Source organism: Rhodnius prolixus, unplaced genomic scaffold, assembly GCF_049639745.1.
Source record: "Rhodnius prolixus isolate KJV_2025 unplaced genomic scaffold, Rpr scaffold_4, whole genome shotgun sequence".
Lineage (NCBI taxonomy): Eukaryota > Metazoa > Arthropoda > Insecta > Hemiptera > Reduviidae > Rhodnius > Rhodnius prolixus.
The window spans coordinates 26,885,493-26,905,173 of record NW_027411614.1 but is presented as its reverse complement, the minus strand read 5'-3'; the positions used below and the strand labels follow the sequence as shown (position 1 = coordinate 26,905,173).

General features: G+C 31.9%; 2 protein-coding genes across 2 annotated transcripts; both read right to left on the bottom strand.

Annotated features, from left to right (window-relative positions):
• Window positions 1-626: 626 nt before the first annotated feature.
• Window positions 627-18,634, bottom strand: LOC141455632 (uncharacterized). Its single transcript, XM_074130851.1, has 7 exons — window positions 18,487-18,634; window positions 18,298-18,401; window positions 15,303-15,492; window positions 13,017-13,200; window positions 9,545-9,684; window positions 8,241-8,450; window positions 627-5,586 (listed from the first exon to the last, which is right to left on the bottom strand). Exons 1-7 carry the CDS (start codon window positions 18,632-18,634, stop codon window positions 5,144-5,146), a joined length of 1,419 nt encoding a protein of 472 aa, XP_073986952.1. The 3' UTR covers window positions 627-5,143.
• On the bottom strand, window positions 18,527-19,268 carry LOC141455634 (uncharacterized). Its single transcript, XM_074130854.1, has 3 exons — window positions 19,107-19,268; window positions 18,741-18,980; window positions 18,527-18,655 (listed from the first exon to the last, which is right to left on the bottom strand). The coding sequence occupies exons 1-2, from the start codon at window positions 19,186-19,188 to the stop codon at window positions 18,745-18,747; spliced, it is 318 nt and encodes a 105-aa protein (XP_073986955.1). The 5' UTR covers window positions 19,189-19,268; the 3' UTR covers window positions 18,527-18,655; window positions 18,741-18,744.
• Window positions 19,269-19,681: the final 413 nt, after the last annotated feature.

The following is a 19,681-nucleotide window of genomic DNA, read 5'->3' as shown; positions in this document are numbered from 1 at the left end:
TTAATTATTTATAGAACTACTTTTTTTGATGATCCTGCCTGTTTCTAATCAGGTATTGAGGTCTACAAGTGCCTGTGTATATATGTCTTTGATACGATATATTTGAATCACCACAAAAAACCAATTACGAAAAGCGTGAAAACGAAATTTCAGATCTCAGCAAACTGTTTCTCTTGGTCAATTTAGAAAACATCAAGGGATTATAAGAGGAGTAAAAGTTTCCAAGGTAGATTAAACTACTCAACAATCTTTCGCCTAACAGTGCCGTCTTATTTAATGCAAGGCTTGGCTTATCGTTTTGGTTTATTCTGTCATAGTTAATCTTCATAGCTTTACTCAAAATGTTAGCTCACTTTAAATTTATTTCAATTAATATCTCTGCACAACTCCATGTCATTTCCTGCATCTTTTATGGGAGCTTCGTGGATCGACTGCTACGCTTCAAAACAATCCAATAAAGATAATGGACTTTTTCAAGTAGATTCCTTTTTTGTTTTTGATTCTTTTCGTTTATCTAACAACGATTGTTTAACAATAAGATTTAGATTACTCTATTATTTGTCGTCACAGTAAGAAATAGAGAATTGCTTTATAAGTACACAACTGTTTCCAACAGTCAAACATACTTTTATGACGTAGTTAACATTAAATATATTTGTTAATAGGTTACAGAATTTGATAAACATTGAATTTCATTCCTTGGTTAAAAACTAGCAATATGATTACACTAGGTGAATAATATAAATTGCACACTCTTTGCTTAGAATTACCATGTAATTTAAAAGTATTATACTAATTACATTTTTATTTTTAGTTAATTACAAAGAAATATTATTTAAAAAAATAGTCAATCTTTTTAAAAGTGCTAAAAAAAATAATTTAAATAAATAATATATTCCTTTAAAAAATGGCACATGTTCCTCATTTTGAATTTGACACTTTATCATCTTACATGAAAAAATAATTGTTTTTTCTTTTTCTTTTTTTTTTTAATAAAAAAGTCGGGTGGTCATTTTGTTGGGAATTCATTTTCTAAACTATCAATTTTACTTTTTTTTTTGATAAGTAGATAATTTATTAACATTAGTTTTAATGATCTATAAAAATCAAATAAACTTTTAACACATGTCGGTGATTTTGAAAATATGTACTTAAATAAACAAGACTCTGAGAATAAATAGTTGGAAAAATATTCAGATTTAATAATTAAACCTCTAGTAAACAATTAAACAGTTAATTGTAATTCAGTTATTTGCTGTAATTAAACAATAGTTAATATTTTTTATACTCATAGATTATAAATAAAACTTTTAGTGCCAAAAATATAACTATTTCATTTATTGAAGTAATTATGGAAACAGATTCTTCGGATAGCAAAATATCTGCGAAACGGCTCTAACAAAAATAATTTATCTAAAAAAAAATGAATAATTGTGACTAAAAGTGATATTGAATGACTAAAAATAGCAAGTAGCAAATAGTGATCTAAAATGAGGACTGCATGCATCAGAGGTATAATTTGCATGAGAAATGGAAAGAAGAACAATGGAAAGGCAATAAGAGAAAAAACGTGGTGCAAGAATTGCGTAACTATGTGGATATAAGTTATCGACAAATTTTCAGTTTTATAGAGAATCGTTATTTTTAACACCTGAGGTATTTCGATTGTGTCAAAATTGCCAAATTGAGCTTTCATCGAAAAATTTCGAGATCTCCATTGGTATTATTTTTTGTATAAAATGGCTACACAAATGGCTGTAACCTAAAAGATTATTGTGGCTCACTTAAGTATCAATTTTCACTGATCCCTGTACTAATATGTATCTGAAATAACCTCTAAGGCAGTGCAAGTTGTTTTTATTAAATGATCTAGTAACATAAAACAGTTATACTCTAGAAGTTAAAAATTTTGGTATTATTTTCCTGAATGGAGTTCTTAGATTTTCATTCATTGAAAAAGTTCTCAAGATTTTCAATAACTTCATAAGCAAATTTACAAGATATAGGAAGTTTATACTCCACAATAAACATGACATATTCTTAAAAGTAAATACACAAAGTGGTAACAATTCCTTACTCACTGAAGAAATTCTTGGATTGAAATTGTCACGACCTCATTGAATCCTTAAACATCGTATTGTGATATATTAGTCACATACTTTCAAATTGCTCAATAATATTTATAACAGTCGCATCGTTTATGCGACATTCATGAAGCATGATTATCTTACATGCACTCTCCTAAGCTGTAAAATGGAGGTAGGTAATAAACTACTCAAATGTGAAGTTCCACTAATACGTATAGAATCAGCTGATTTAAAATGACATCGTAGTTTAATTCAAAGGCGTTTGTTCAGTCAAATCTTACAGTTGCCAATCCAATTCAGTACTGACTCATTTGGAAACATACTACAGATATGTTTATTTAATCTGATTAAGAACAATAAACCATCAAAACAAACGCAGTTATAATCAAAGAAGAATGCTACATTATCTTTTGCAGGATGAGAAATTTTTCTTCATTCATTTTATTAGTTTCTAAAAAGAGAATGATTTTTCTATTTAGAAGATCACATTACTGTAAAGAAGTTATTTTAAAGGCTAGAATTTCTCAAAAGTATAGCTTGCGAGACTATTTCCTCCGCGTTCTGAGAACTGACAATAGAACTGACTTTGCTATAAATTTGTTAAACTAATCAAAACAAACAGCATTTGATATATAAATTAACACAATTGCGATAATTTAGTCTAAAATTAAAATTAATTATATCAGCACAGTGACAGTGGTGGATTCGGTCATAAAGGCACCGAATAAAAAAATAGCAGCTCTGTTCGCAGTTTTTGGGGATATATTCCAAAAAATAATTTTTCGTATCTGTTTCATTATAAATTGTAAATAATTTATAAGCGTAATAATAATTGCAGATAACTGATATTTTAAATTTATTCTAGAGTTTAATTGATGAAAAAAAATTCTCTTAGTAAGGCACGAAAACATCTTCCACCAAGACATAAATGCAAATTATTTTTTTTTTTAATGGAAGATACGAATACTTTTAGAGAAAAATATTAGTACTCTAACGAATCTTTACTTATTTTTAAAAATTTACATTTTTTTTTGTTTAATACAGAAGCAAGCTTGCCGCATAAATTACAAAAAGCTTTGTCATAGATATTCCAGATTAAGATATAGATCAAATTAAGATTTGACGTTACAGCCAGTAAAACTTATGTATGCATAACCTTAGCCTAAAATGCATCCAATTAAATATATTTGTTGCAATAAAAATATTCCGCTCTTTTTCGGCAGACAAAAAAGCGAATTTTAAAATTACATTTATGTAGGCATCTTGGAAACATCTTTAACTAGTTATTATTTGACTAGTGTCGGTTTATTTATACCTTCTAAAGTAATTTTAATGTTATATAAATAAGCAATTTAAAATCTGATACTAGAAATTAGTTATATTAATAACCACCATTTATTAGTAATTCAGATGACGATGATGAAAATAGTTTTTCGCACACTTAAATTCTCTACTACGCGCTAGTGACGAATATTTTTATTCCTTGCATGCGTGCAATAAAAGAATGAAACAGAAGCTGCATTATATGTAAGTTTCTAAACATCACTTGAAGAACCAACATTCTATTCCACACTCTTCAGACGTACTAGACATAATCGTTCTATCTACCCTGCAGGAGCATTTCTGATTTCTTCCCAGGATGAACGCAGGAAAAATTGGTACTTTCAAAACCCATTAGATAATATCAAATTGACCTTTTATCATCTAAAAATTGATCCCATAGATCCAAGACCAAGATCACTAGATCATATTCCTGGGATTATATTACAGCTGATTCGTGAAGAAAAATACACAATTCAGGATTTGCAATAAACAAGTAATCCAGAGCACAAAATATTACATAACCGTCTATATGAGCATTAGATCGGCTGAGATTGGATAAGAAATACCAACAAATACTTATATCTGGCAGCACATACAACTGGAAAGCAACCAGACGAATTATAAAATAGAAGAACCATTTCCTCGCCGAAAACTAATGGTCAACAGGATATAATTGACCGATACAAATGTAACCAATCAGCAAACACATTCCAGTTGAAAAACATGTCGGACAACACTGAATCAATAGCATCTTGTCTAGTGCTTATTCGAAATTAATTTATCAAAAACTTGCCTGAGAAAGGTATAACACTTGATTAACAAATCTATATAAATAATTGCTCCTTATTGTATTTGGGTAGACAGTATTAATCGCAACTTCAAAAATAATAACGTACAATGGAAAAGGACAGATGGGCACTTAAATTTCTTGGCTTAGAACTTGAGACGAAACTGGACTCCAATATCACATTGAAGTCAGGTCAGGCTATCGAATTCTCAAGAGAGCTAACCGAAGGAAACCTTTGAAACCTTCGGTTTTGTCTACACTTCCATATTAGAACTGATGTATGATTGTCTCAAATATCAATCATTTTATGAGTATAAGCAAGGTTTTAAATTTAAAGAAATTCAGCTATACTTCCGAGTTATCCTTCTGTCTACGAGTTAAGATTTGTGTCTAATTTCATAGACTTTAGAACTCAATTTAAAATTTAAAAAAATTAATTCTTTCTACTATTATAGCTCAGGAAAAGTTCGACCATTAAAAAATATTTTTAAAAACTACGATATAATATGTTACATAAACTGATTGATGTAAATTAGTAGTATTTGCGCTGAAAAAATAATCATCATCGGGGCTAAACTACTAATTTATTAAATTTAGTAAACTATGGTAAATCATTAAACTATTCTTTTTTTTCCATTCTTTGATCAAATAGAAATTACTATAAACACAATTAACTTATTTTCTGCTGTAATTTTTCAAACTCTTCAAAATAAACCGATGAAAAAGTATTATAAAGCCATAAATCAAAATAAATATTTTAAAAAATAGATTTCAAAATAGGAACTTATTTAGTAATAATTATCTTTAAATGTAAATTTAAAGTAAAATAAAGTTCTAAATGGAGTTCTAATATTCTAAAAGCGCGAACAAATTCAATTCAAAAAACATATCTACAATTTTAAATGTTTAATGTTTTTTGTTAATGAAAAATGTAATGCATGTTGAATTACGAAGAAGTTTGGGCTTTTTCATCTTTATCATCTTCAGGAGCACTTTGTAATCTTTTTTCAACTGTTTGCTTGGCGCTTACAGTTGCTCCTTCACTTTGTGGTTTGCTTTTGTTAATATTTGTAGCGTCTTTACTTTGTACATCTCTTGATTTGGTATGTACTTTAGTGGAATTTGATAATTTTCCAGTAGGAAGAGGGCTTTTTTCAACTACACTAAATAGTTCTACCATTATCTTGTTATTAGGATGAACGTAATGACGAGGAGTTTTACCGGATCGATCTTTAACTACTGAACTCTCTGGTAAAGCTTCCAACAGTAACGCAACTGAAGTAGGATGGTTAGCTTCAACTGCTCTGTGAAGTGGTATGCGTCCATCAGCATCTTTAGCTAATAAATTTGCTCCATATTTAATCAAGACGATAATGGTATCATCAGTACCTAAAAAAAAGTTAATTTTTTATTACGCACAAGTAAAAAGTAGATAAGAGAAATAATTGCCCATTTTTTTTTAGGCGGAGCTTAACGCCCAAGTACTAAATTATTTCATTAAATATTTATTCATTTATTTTGTAATTTAAGGCACGTCAACATCTGAGTTCGTTGGTGCTTAGAGACTTTTCAATAGACTGCTGGCTTCCGGACAGGCTTCTCTCGTAACGAGCCTCCCAATAATGATATAATACAAGGGAAGGGATCGATCGGAGGTTACCATACTGTATTGTCACACGGAGATCCCTAGTTCGAATACAGCTGCTGGCACTTCCTAGTAGATTTTTTTTACCTCTCTGTCCGGTGATGGGCCATGATTTTTGTAACGCACTGTCCGGAGCCCCCGCAGGCCTCTGGGCGCCAATGGTCTAAGATGTTGACGCGCCTCAAATAAAAAAAAAAAATGTATAACCCAGTTCTAACCTCATAAACTTGTCTAACACTAATTTAGAACGTTAATAGAAAATAAAGACATTCAATATTCATTCAAGTTATAACATGCTCGTCAGGTTTCCGCTTGACGTTTAGAATATGTAGGCATTACGATCTCTTTGGAAGTATTAATACTAAGCTGTAGCTATAATTAACAATAAATATGTTTTTTTAATTCGAAAATTTTCGCTCCGAATAGACTAATGAATATAATGAATACAAATTAAGACGCCTCTTCGAGGAATCCCAGAAGTGTCTGTCAGTCTTCGGGAGATGTTAGCCCCTCTGTCGCAGATGGGGTAGAGATTTTATAAAAGTCCATTTGTTAGATTTTGTGCTATTGATCACTTGCTACTACCATTATGGTAAAACGTGCAATTGCGGGTCTTTTGAAGGAGAAAGGTTATGATTATTTAGGGATGGTGAACGAGGTATACATAGTAGAAGTCCGTTGACATAATTGCCTATCAGATTGGTGGTAGGAAACATGGATCATTACCCAACCTGTACGCTATGAAAGTATGTAATGAAAAAGAGTAACCAATGAATGCCGATCTAGAAAAAGCTATATATGACGTGCGTAACCTTTCACACTGATAAGTTAAGGAAGCACTTAAGAGATGAAATAACATAGGGTGCAGAGCTTTTGGATTGGTTAGAGGGGAACCTTAACGAGGAATATAATCGAACGATTAGGAGTCAGAGAACATAATGATAATCCTTCTAGCAGTACCAATTGTTGATTAGCCGGGACCAATTGATAATACTATAGTATGTATAATAATGATCACTAATCATGTTATCGATGGCTCTAATCAGTGCGTGGTTCCTTATATTCCATCGATTATAATTCGCGATAACACGCTCTGTTAACGCTATTTTTTTTTAACTGCACACTCATTTTTAGACTTCCACTTTACGTTCAGACTGATCAGAAACCTGTGCTATTTTTTTTTTTTTTTTGCGCATCAACAGCTGAGGTCATTAGCGCCCGGAGCTTTTTCCAGTGCACTGCCGGCCTCCGGACAGTGTTCTCTCGTTACAGACAACACTGTCCATCACCGGACAGTGAGCTGTAAGAAGCTCCTAGGAAGAGAAAATCTAAGGGTCAGCTGCTGGATTCGAACCCGGGACCTCCGCGTGGGAGTCCAGTATGCTAACCTCATAGCTAATCCCTTCCCTAACCTGTGCTATTATCATCTAAATGTAGTTGAGCAACAACTCTTTGATTATACTAAGTGTAACTACTAAAGCACACCAATATTACGCACTATGTCACTTCCAAGCACCGAAGGAACCTAACACTCAGAACAACGGTTACTGCAGAACAATATTTGAGCATGATGAATTCTAATATTGTCACTACTGTTTGTCACAGAAAATGTTAAATTTAGCAAACATTTTGTTAAGTTGGGTAACAAGAAATGTTATGGTGTAAGGAACATTCTACTAGAAAAATATAATGTAACGTCGACATTTATTTTTAACAAAATATCATCCTTATCTTGAGTATATTTTATGTCGTTTTAGTTTTCAGTGATTTTTTATTTATTTATTTTTTTTCTTCTTACAAGTACTTACAAGTAACGGATAAATTATTATTATTACTGTAATATTATTAGTAATAATAATTCTTATAGATTTTATCATTTTTTTATCATTTATGAACAGTTAAAAATGTGTATAGTAAATAAAAGTTTGAAGAGGTAAGTGTGAAAAAATTCCAATAATGCATATAAAGTTGGTGTATCTTGTGTCCTGTCTGTTTATGGACTGAGTGTAATTGTTATGTTGTCACAATAGTAAAGGTAAATATAAGTGAATTCTATAAAATCAAATGCTTGCTATAAATTGACGTCTGATGGTTGAAAACCCCAAACCGGTCTGAATGTAAATAAATGTCTGCTCGATATCACAGAAAGTAATCTTTCTTAACCCATCTTTCATTTCTTTGCTCATGACTAGCTATGTCATTAAACATGGCTCTCGACAATGTTGAATGAAGGTATTCAACTAGACAACGTTCGCATGCATTCGTATTCACTATTTATTACAATATAATGCAATCGTAATGGTTATATTTATTAATCTCAGAAGTCGTTGAAAAGAAAGTGAACATAGATCTCAAATCTATCCTGAGGTCACAAAAACTCAAAATTATTACCACCAACCTGCAAGGGCTGCTCTATGAAGAGGAGTCGATCCGCCAGCTCTCGTAGTTTTATTAACTGAAGCCCCAGCTTCCAGTAATTTGGTACAAATAGTTGTAAACCCACATCGAGCAGCATAATGAAGAGGTGTGTAACCATTTTTATCTTCGCCGTTTGGATCAGATCCTTTTTGCAATAAATTTGATACCCTAGGAAGATCTCCAGTAAGAGCTGGAATAATTAAATATTTGTTGTTAGGGTTTTAAATTATTATTTTAGTAATTCTTGAGATGACTTTTTATCCATTTAATTTATATTATATGTTTGGCAATAACAATTACAAAATAAAAAATGATTTTATTTAGTATTATTACTCTGAAGCATAATTTATTTATTTCGATACATAATTAAATTTGTACCAATCAAGATTGCTGTAAGACAAACATATTTTGTTTTTTACATTCTAGAGCTTATCTTAAGAATGGAAACATACAGATTTTCAAATTTGAATTTTTACTAGAAATATCCATTCTGACATTCCCTAAACTAGGAGAAATTAGTACAAATTGGTGTATATTTTGTATCCATCTTAACTTAAAATCGCGCGAATTTCAACATTTGATACGATATTATTTCTAGGTTGGTAAAAAAAAATTTGATATTAAGATTTTGGTCAACATTGTCTACTAAAAGTACCTTCCATTGATTTTTCAGTTTTTGAGATGTTTATTATTAATTTATTTATACCGCACGACGAATAAATAGCCAATTTATGCATTAGTACTTCTCGGTTTTAAACTTTATACAAATTTGGAAATTTAACCACACTGTATATATAATTTGAAAAACTATATCTACATTTTAAAATTAAAATCTTATCTACTAAGGTTGGAAAAAATTCAGTACTACATATTGATCTAAATTTCTCAAATTCTAATAATTAAGTTGGTTAATTCAAGTTGCTTTGCCGCTTTCTTTAAAAATAAACATATCAAAACTCTATTTCTGTGTGAATTTCTAAAAAATTAAAATAAATAAGCTGAATTGGTTAGAATAGATTTGTGTAAAATATAACCTAGAATATATAATTAAATTTAAATGCGAACCAATATGCATCAATCAATGCGGAAAGTAAGATCATGACTCAATAACTTTTCAAACCTAAAAGATAAAAACCAATTTTTGGCACGACTGCAGAAACAACATATTTTATTTAATGAGAATGTATTAATAAAAATAATAACACATTTAATAGAAATAAAAACGTAATAAAAATCAAACTAACTAAATGTCTATCTAATAGCTTATGTTAATTAAATTCTTACCTGGATACCAGAGACCTCTTTCAAAATCCATTTCGTCCAAGGTTTGGTGAACTGAAGGAATAGGAGGTGCTCCCAAGAAAGACATATTTGGATAACTTTTTTCAGGACTAACTTGATTCACTAAGACTGGTGTAGCTTTGCTGTTAAACATTAAACATAGCTATCATATCACAACCATTGAAGTACAAAAGTTCGCTGAAAGAGGTGATACATGCAGGAAATATACTATCCAATTGTAGGGTTTCTACCAAAGAGATCATCTGCCTAAAACTCATAACTTACTTCGGGCAATATTACCATGTTTGATGTACTAACCATCTATCATCATTTTGGTTTAAAGGCAAATTTTTTTTTTTTTCTCTTACAATGAAAGTTTTAGCTAGTATCTCTTATTAATATCTCATTTTGGACATTTTGAATATTTCTTCAATTATATAAAAAATAGTAGTGAGAAAAATTGGGTCATTCATAAAAAAAAAAAATGTGATCCTGTTTAGGTGTAAGTACTGACCTAAGTATGATTTTGTAGTCAAATTATAATTACATACAAAGAATACCTAAACTAAACAGAACTTTTTTTCTGAACCGAACATTCCAACAAAACCTTTATGGTCTTCAGTTCATTAATGATCATCTCATCATATTAAGATCAACTTAAGATTCCATCGGATAAAGGTTGAGCATGTGATAAAAATGATAAAATTTATATAGGAGTATTTTGTTCTCAAGTAAGTGAGAAACTCATATAAGTGAAATACAAGGGTCGTTTGAAAAGTCCGTGCAAAAATAAAAACTACTTAATTTTTTGGGGTAAACCTTTTTTATTTTTCAACATAGTCTCCTTTTAGGCTTATACACTTCGTCCAACGCTGCTCTAGTTTGTTGATCCCTTCCGAATAATAGGATTTGTCCAAGTCTGAAAAATAGCCATTCGTTTCTGCAATCACCTCCTCGTTTGAATAAAATCTTTTTCCCGCCAGCCATTTCTTCATATTGGGGACAAATAGTAGTCCGAGGGAGCAAGTCTGGAGAATAGGGGGGATGTGAAACGAGTTGGAACCCTATTTCCATTAATTTTGCGACCACAACTGCTGAGGTGTGAGCTGGTGCGTTGTCGTGATGGAAAAGGACTTTTTTGTGGGCCAATCGTGGGCGTTTTTCTTGCAGCTCGGTTTTCAAACGGTCCAATAACGATGAATAATATGCACCTGTAATAGTTTTACCCTTTTCCAGATAGTCGATGAGGATTATTCCTTGCGAATCCCAAAAGACAGTCGCCATAATCTTTCCGGCCGAAGGAACGGTCTTCGCCTTTTTTGGCGCAGATTCCCCCTTGGTAACCATTGTTTGGATTGTTCTTTGGTCTCAGGAGTGTAATGATGTATCCATGTTTCATCCACAGTGACGAAACGACGCTTAAAGTCCTGCGGATTCTTCTGGAACAGCTGCAAACCATCCTTGCAACACTTCACACGATTTCGTTTTTGGTCAAGCGTGAGCAATCGCGGCACCCATCTTGCGGATAGCTTTGTCATGTCCAAATGTTGATGCAAAATATTATGTACCCGTTCATTCGAGATGCCCACAGCACTAGCAATCTCACGCACCTTCACTTTTCTGTCATCCATCACCATATCATGGATTTTATCAATGATTTCTGGAGTAGTAACCTCAACAGGGCGTCCAGAACGTTCAGCATCACTTGTGCCCGTATGGCCACTCCGAAAATTTTGAAACCACTTATAAACTGTTCTAATCGAAGGTGCAGAGTCACCGTAATGTTTATCAAGCTTCTCTTTAGTCTCCTGAGGCGTTTTGTCTTTCATAAAGTAGTGTTTAATGAACACACGAAATTCTTTTTCGTCCATTTTTTGAAAATCACTCGACTTCCTCGATTCAAACGAATGCCAAACACAAAGAAATAGACCGATCTGGCTGAAACTTGGTGTGTGTTCTTCCAAGAGATGCTAATAACTAAACATAACCTCGATACGCGCCAGTGGTGCTATCTCTCTGACTTTGCACGGACTTTTCAAACGACCCTCGTAGAAAGTGGTGGTTTCCAAAATTATTTTTATTTCAAAGGATTGGGTATTACCGTTTGAAAGAGAGTGGCAAAAATTAATTTCTAAAGGTGAGTGGGTTACTTCTAAAGCGGAATATCCTTCGGAACATTCATCTAGAATAATGATAATAAATCTCTAAAGTATGGTTACTAATTAGAAATTGGATTATTAGAAAATAAGCTAATTTAAAGTAGAAATAGAATGGTTATAGCGAGTCTACTCGAAGCAAGCGAAAAAAGAAAGAATGGTGTCAGCAATACAGGAACTCTCTTTCCTCTAACAACTAGATTCGATGGCTAAAAGGCAACAGAAGGGTAGGTTTCCTCCAGTATCTTACTACTCCCCGATGGAATTAGACGTAGCGAAGAAAGAGGAGGTACCACCCTATCTCGAGTGGTTTAGATGGTTGTCAACGGGACAAAAAAATAAAAACAAATGATAAATAAAAACAAATCGTCAGATCATTTGATAGAAATGATTTCATTTGGATATTTGATATGAATAAAATAATTGATTCATAACTGTTATTCCAAAAGACTAATTCGCTATTTATAAGAAATAATGTTCAACTCTGGTGTTAACTTGCTTATACTACTTTCTCTTTTAAGTAACATTATTCCTGATATTTACATTTACCTGTCTAATTAATTCTCTCCTCTTTCCTATTTGTAAATATATTAAACGTCAGAATCTCTGGTATTTTTTTTTTTTTTTCAACAGATATACGCTTAAATCCAATAAATATAAATTTAGGACGTGACAGCCATTAGGATGTTTCTAGAGAAATTGTGAAACAACATTTTACTGTTTATAGGCTGGCAAACTGAGATTAAACTATTGTCAACCTTAACTTTAACAGCGACTAAATCGTGGAAAACAGCAAGAATGTAGCCAAAGTTACATCCAATAGGAAAGAAACTTGATGAGTACAGTGAATACTAAGAAATACGTAAGGGGGTACACTTCCGTCGAAAAACATTGGGCGATACTATGTAACCCACAGAGAAGGTTGCTAACTAATTTGATGGGACAGTGCTTATTTCAGATTGGCTGCAGGGCATGACTACTTTATCAAGCAACTACACAGGATTGGCCACTGAGTGCAAAAAGATGCTAATTGATGTAAACAGATCACTTCAGCTTATGCCCAGGATGTGAGAAGGGAGCAGCATGATTATTTTAAACCCAAATCGCCCTTACAAGGCTTCGAGACTCTCAAATGGATGAGATGGCCAATGACGTGGGTGTCGGATATAAAATAATAATTATAAATAAAATGTAACAACTTTGCGTAAATTTAAGCAATAAAATGCTTATGTATATATCTAATCTTTACTTAAATGTACACCGGCATCTTTATGGTAAATTCAGTAAAATTAGCGTGTACTCATACAAAAATAACCTGCCTGCTAATTGTATTTTGATCATCATCCCGAAATCCCTGAATCATTGGGTTATTTTCTGAGTTTGCATTAGTTTTGATAATTATTTTTTGTCCTTCAGGGACGTTATCAACATCTTCTGGTGATGTTACTAATATTCGAGAACCACTATAACCAAGGTACTCAGCAAGATCTTCAGGTTTTGTACCTATTATATGAAATTATGCGATAAATTATGAACTTTATAAAAATAGTCAGCATGGAGAAATTTTTATAAAATTAATATTTAAAATAAATTTTATTTATCTAATCTCAATAAAATCTCAAAATATTTGAAAATAAACTCAATAAATTCTTGAAATATTCGCGTTGTTTCCTGAGTCGAGAAAGAGAAAGCAATTACAATAAAAATCTCATTACTACGAATGTAGCCAACTCTCACGAAATATATAATTAGAGATACATATAATAATTAATTAAATATTAACATAGACGTTGCGGTGCTGTTGTAATTGTAATTGATGGGCAGGGCTCAAATAAATATTTTGTTTAGAAAGGTATCACTTATAAAAAGGAAACTTATTCTAATGTTCAAAATACTACCCATCACCTTTCGATGAACTATGCAAGGAATTTTTGCATGAACATTTCAGGACTTTTAAACAAGAGGAGATAACTCAATTCCATCAAATCCTTGAATTTTTTTGTAGCATCAATTTTGGTGAATGGAAATGTCGGCTAATATCCTGTTGGAACAGCGTGAATTCGTTTACGATTCACTAAAGCTAGCAAGTTTCCAGATATTTACGACAGAGGTTAAAATCGACAGTTTAGCCATCTGAATTAAATACATAAAAGAAAATAACCCGCATTTCTAAAAATACAGCATCACTTTTATTTTTAAGTAATGGCTGACTTAAAGATCTACTAAAACTTGACACTCTTCACGAGCGGGTGCCCCCTAAAGAACTTTTGAAACTAACGTGAAGCTAACCATTCATTCAGCACTAATTTACCACTTCAAGGTTCCAAAAAGCCTTCGTAGGGTTTAAAAAAAAAAAAAAAAACTTACTTTAATTAAAAACCACGTTTTTTAGAAGAGCTGGCCTATTGACTATGGCAATCTGTATTAAGCCAATTGATTTCCTAGTATGGTCACCTATTTTTTCAGGCGGGGATTAATGTCCAACTACCAATTAAAAACCAGTTAAAAATTGTACTGGGGCGGCGGAATATTTACTATAAATATTTTTCTAACAAATAAAATAAAACAAATACGTGGGATAAGAAATAGAGATCCCCACTTACAAAACTACGCTCATAACCACTAAAACAAAACCTGCCACTGATTTACAGTTCAACACACGTAGTAAGTAATTCGATGGACTTTCAAATAGCTTTCTCATCCTTAAGCACATGCTTGAGGCAACTCGTAATGAACCAGACTATCTTCCTCCCTTTAAACAGCTAGAAGATATTGGTGGACCGAGACAATATCAACTAATACTGATGCTTGGTGCAGACACCAACTGTTTCGGACTGATACATTGCCCAAATTTACAAGTTCTACTTGAACCAGCCGGTGAAGCCTTCAAAACCTTGAAACCAAACTCGTGTTGCCCATTGAATTTTCGAAAATGAATTCAGCACATCATTTATTCAGCGTTTCTTCCCCTTTAGCCCTATCGCTTCATGCTTGCAGAATATCCCATTTTCCTAACCAAGTCTCAGAATCACTAAATTTCTTTTCTCACTCATGTAAAAAAAGTAGAGCATTCAGAATTACGTTTAAAGAACATATTACCTACGTATCTAATTATATAACAACATATTCATATCTAATTTGAAATAAATAGAGTCTACTTAAATCGTCTATTTCAAGGTCAATCTAAATAGGCGTTGTGGTTAGCAAAGAAAATAAAAGAAAAAGAGACAATTTTTTTTTACCCCTGTCAATAATTTCTCATCACCAATTATTTTTGAAAAAATCTTGCTTTTTAGTCAGTTAATCAAGGTATGGTCAAGAATGCTGTTTTCTTATTTTAAAAAATAAGGTCTTTTTTTTTTTAATGATTTAAGGAGCGTCAACATCTAAGGTTATTGGCGCCTGTAGCTTTTTTTCAGGGCACTGCCGGCCTCCGGACAGTGTTCTCTCATTACAGACAACATTGTCCATCGCTGGACACTGAGCTGTAAGAAGCTCCTAGGAAGAGAAAATCTAAAGGGCTAGCAGCTGTATTCAAACCCAGGACCTCCGCGTGGGAATCCAATATGCTAATCGCATAGCTTATCGTTAATTTAAATAGTTACCAATTCTTTCAACTTCTTTTACAGTCTTTTGGCCAGGGGGTCTTCTAGGTGATTTTTTTACTGATTCCTCTGTTACGGAAATTTTTCTTTCAGACCTTCTCCCTGCTTCTCTGGGTGCTGTTAATGGATAAGTTTCAGGATATTTTTCTGCTACAAGAGGTAATTCTTCGTTCCTTGTCAAATCTTGGTCCTACAATAATGGATAGAAAACTTAAATGGTTCGTTTCCAGTAATAATTCATTGTATAGTAATAAGTTTATCAAAGCGCAACTTCATGAAAAATTATAAATTCGAAAAAATAAAAATATTGGAAAGTGTCTACAGTCACTCTAGTTAGTTTCTCTTTTCTATCATCCGAGCCAATGGCGCGAGCAGTCACCAAAACTTTCTAATGAATCAGTGATGTCCCTCTACATTTATTAAAAAACTCACAAAAGATTCGTTTAAAGTATAATTCTGAAAGGAAGCTTTGCAATCATTCCTGTCTTGGTAAAATTTTGTTGAACTATTTTTCTATACCACTTGAATATTCCCACAAAAAAAAAAATACTTGTTTCTTCCTTAGTGCACTTTAATTAAAAAGTGTATACTGAGATATAATCATACAAAAGTGTTTAAAAATAAGTGGTGGTACAATTAACTTAATTTAACAATTGTAAGAATTTATAATAAAAAATAAATTAAAGAATTTATCCGTAACTTCAAGATTTAATCATTTTTACTTATTAAAAATACAAAAATCGTTTTGTAAGCGGTCAAAGAATTCTCTCTTTTCCCTCCAACGAATGTGCTTATTAAGTACAATTATTTAAATAACAATTACAAATCTGATAGATCTATGTTTTTTTTAATATCTGATGGAAGGATGTTGCACCATTTGCCTCAATACTTATAATTAGCATTTGATGTTACTTTTCTAGAAATAACGTTGTTTGAAATAAGAAATACGACAAATACAACGAAAACTTATTCTTAGTAATATTCTCTATAAACATTTAAGTCTAGCTCATTAAATTTTGATTCGCTTAGGACACATTAGCAGACAGACGATACTTGTTGTTCCCAACCGTGTACATACGTACACATTTCTTTAAAGAATTTTTACACCAAACAAGCAAACACATGTAAATAATATCTAAACGAAATAATATAAAGTTAGGACTTTCTGAAATAATTTGTTTGCGGGCTACTGTTCACTACATATACCAACTATTTTATAAAAACCACTTTTTCGACCTAAAAAAAACGGGAAATTTTTTATTATGGGGCATATTTCTATTTTGAAAATTTTATTATACGATCATAATACTTCCCCTAGATAAAGTAAGCGAAAGTAAAAATAAATATTGAAGAGGTTTTTTGTCTTTTATTTCTTTGAAAATAATAATAAACATTTGGTGCTGTTAAGATTTTAAGAAATAGGTATTAATTAATTCCAGTGACTTAATTTTCTCTTGACATTTAGACGGCTCAACTGGTTAAGTTCTACATAGTAAATTTAAGGAGTGTGAGATTATTACTTCAAGAGTATCCGGCAAGCAGATTCACAGTTAGCCTTGCCTGTAACTCTTCCCATGTTACCTTGAAGGAATGAGACAAATAATAGTAGCAATCAGTGGGTGAAAACCCCAACTAGGGGCGAGGTTTTCAGGTTTTAATTTCGCTTACTCTTCTAAAAAAAAAAGTATTGTAAGCATACCGATTTTCTTTAAAACTAAAGTAGACAGACTGGGGTGTGAAATAAAGAGGCTACGGGAAGTAAACTGGATGGTAACCTAAATATTGTTATCACTCACCAGGATATCTGGAATTGGAACAGGAGGAGATGTGATGATAATCATAATATATATTTATAAATGTCTTAGGATAAATTCTAGTTCCCTATACACTCCTGTTCTAGTATATATTTCACATTTTTAATATTAATACCTAAATAAAAATTAATTTAATTGTATATAAATATCTAAAATAAAAGTTACCTCGTAAAATATGTAGAACTCCTAGTAACGATTATTGTAAGAGGATCTGTTGAGAGGTCTGTGTAATGTATAGACCACAGAAGCGTGAGTACCTTGGGCTGTGCCAACTACACTATAACCAAGATGTTTGCACAATTTGTTGACTACACGTAGAGCAGGTAAAGCAATTTGCAAGCCGTCCTGGCCAATACGATGTCCCCAAATTGCTAGTAAATTTTGAACTGTGCGAATATCTGCTTGGGACAAACCGAACACCTGACTTTCAGTGGTGTCCGGTTGACCCTTAACGCAGCAATGAGGCATTCAGTTTGATGGAGATGATGAAGAAACCTAACGAGTGAACACAAACATACAATACAGAAATAATAACCTAAAGTTAACATAAAAAAATTGTAAAGTTTCATTCGTGAGACATTTATTGGTAACCCATTTAATGGGAAAAGGAAGTTTATAATAAGTCTACCTACCATAAGCATGCTGAATAAAAAAAAAAGGAAGTCCATAATCACGCTATTTCTTTCTTAACACATAAAAGAGGAAAGATTAGAACTTAAGAGGCGAACTTGTGACACTAAACCAAATGACTTTCTAAGAGGTCGAAACACCTTCCAAATTAAGACGTGCATCTACTTTTCCCCAACAAGATTAGTTATACTAACATTTACAAAATTCGTCTAAATACATAAATGAACAGAAAGAAATGAGAGAAAGATCAAATATTGGTTAATAAATAATAGTGAGGTTCAGGTTAAAAGTATAGTTTCGAACACTAAAAATTTAAGTCTCACCGAAAAAAAATATTTTCCTAATATATAAATCTTCTCTTCATCAGTACACAGCTCTCCTCTGAAAAATGCTTCGTTTATATAAACTTTACAATATCATATGCGTTATTGCAAAATATCTTGCTCTCTAATAAATTTAAACTTAAATTTGGATAATCTATAAATTACTGAATAATATAATGAAACATCACAGAAATAAGAGTACTGAGTTTACATAATAATAAAACTCACCAGTACTTCTCTTCGTAAAGTCCAAACAATTTCAGCTTCACCAGAACTGCATGCAACTCGATAACCAAGTTCACTAAGAGAGTTTATAACCTTCAGTGGGTTTGCTAAAAGAAAAGTTAATAGTTAATAAAAAGAATTATTGTAGAAAACTGCGATTATCTTTTTTTCCGAACTAAATTTGCAAATAACCTTTAATCAAAACGCCATTTATAACCTCTCTCTGAACATCATTAAATTTCTTAGTTAATGCGCCAATTTCTTCATTATTTAAGCCAAAAACTGAAGAATCGCTGGAATGTAGAGATCCCTTAACTGCTACGTAAAATATATCAGTCATGACTTTTGAATATTAAAACACCTAGAACATGGAACGAATTTGTATCGTAACAAGTATCAGATTAATATGTTAATCCAGTTTCAATAGTTCCAACAAGAAATCTTACTCTTTCAGTTCTTATTAGGAAGTTTAGTTGTGATTGGATCAGGTTCCGAAAATTCTTTTCTCATAGTCCACATATACTCGTTGTAATCCTGTTTAATTGCTGTTGAAGAAGAAGCAACAACCTGATAACCCAGTACTTCCAAAGCAGTCAGGATTACAGTTGGATGTTGTAAATATACAATAGTAGAATCGTCACAATAACCACCGCAAGCAAATCTCTTTAGCTGATCAAGATCTTCAGCTGAAATATTGGTTTTGAAGAAAAATAAATACAAACTAATATTATTAGACTAATTTACATATTACATAAAATTATGCAAGATAATGGATTAAGCATGTGTCATGTATTGATTTAAACAACTTTTACCCTTTAGACCCGATACAAGCACTCTCCAAGGGTATCTGTTGTCGTAAGACGCTAAATTTCCGCGGACTATAATATATGGCATTGAGGAACTACCTTCAACAACGGATCAGTGATAGCGTTAAACGTTTTCGATTGGCTACTTTGCTATTATGCAATGAACGAAATGGTCAATGAAAATCAAAAATTCCCTTTAGTCATACCAACTACTTATATTAAATTGATACTACATGTCAAAACTTTACATTTTTTTGTTAAAATTGAACTTACCATGATGAAAAAAGGCAAACCAATTTAGCCGACATGTCTTTGATTTTCTTAGAAGATTTTGTAGATTTAATTTTTTGTGGTGATTGCAAAAATATTCATAAATAATTATTTGTAATTTTAATAACAATAACCATTTTACTGCAGTTTATGCATTTTTATTACGTTTGAAGCAATCAGAGGAATTTACTTCAAAATAATTTGTAGGTAATTTACATTCATGTTGATCTATATAAAATTTACATTGACTGAAAAGTGAAAATAAATAAAGGTAATTAATTTAATTGTAAAAGGCACTTTATTTTATTTAG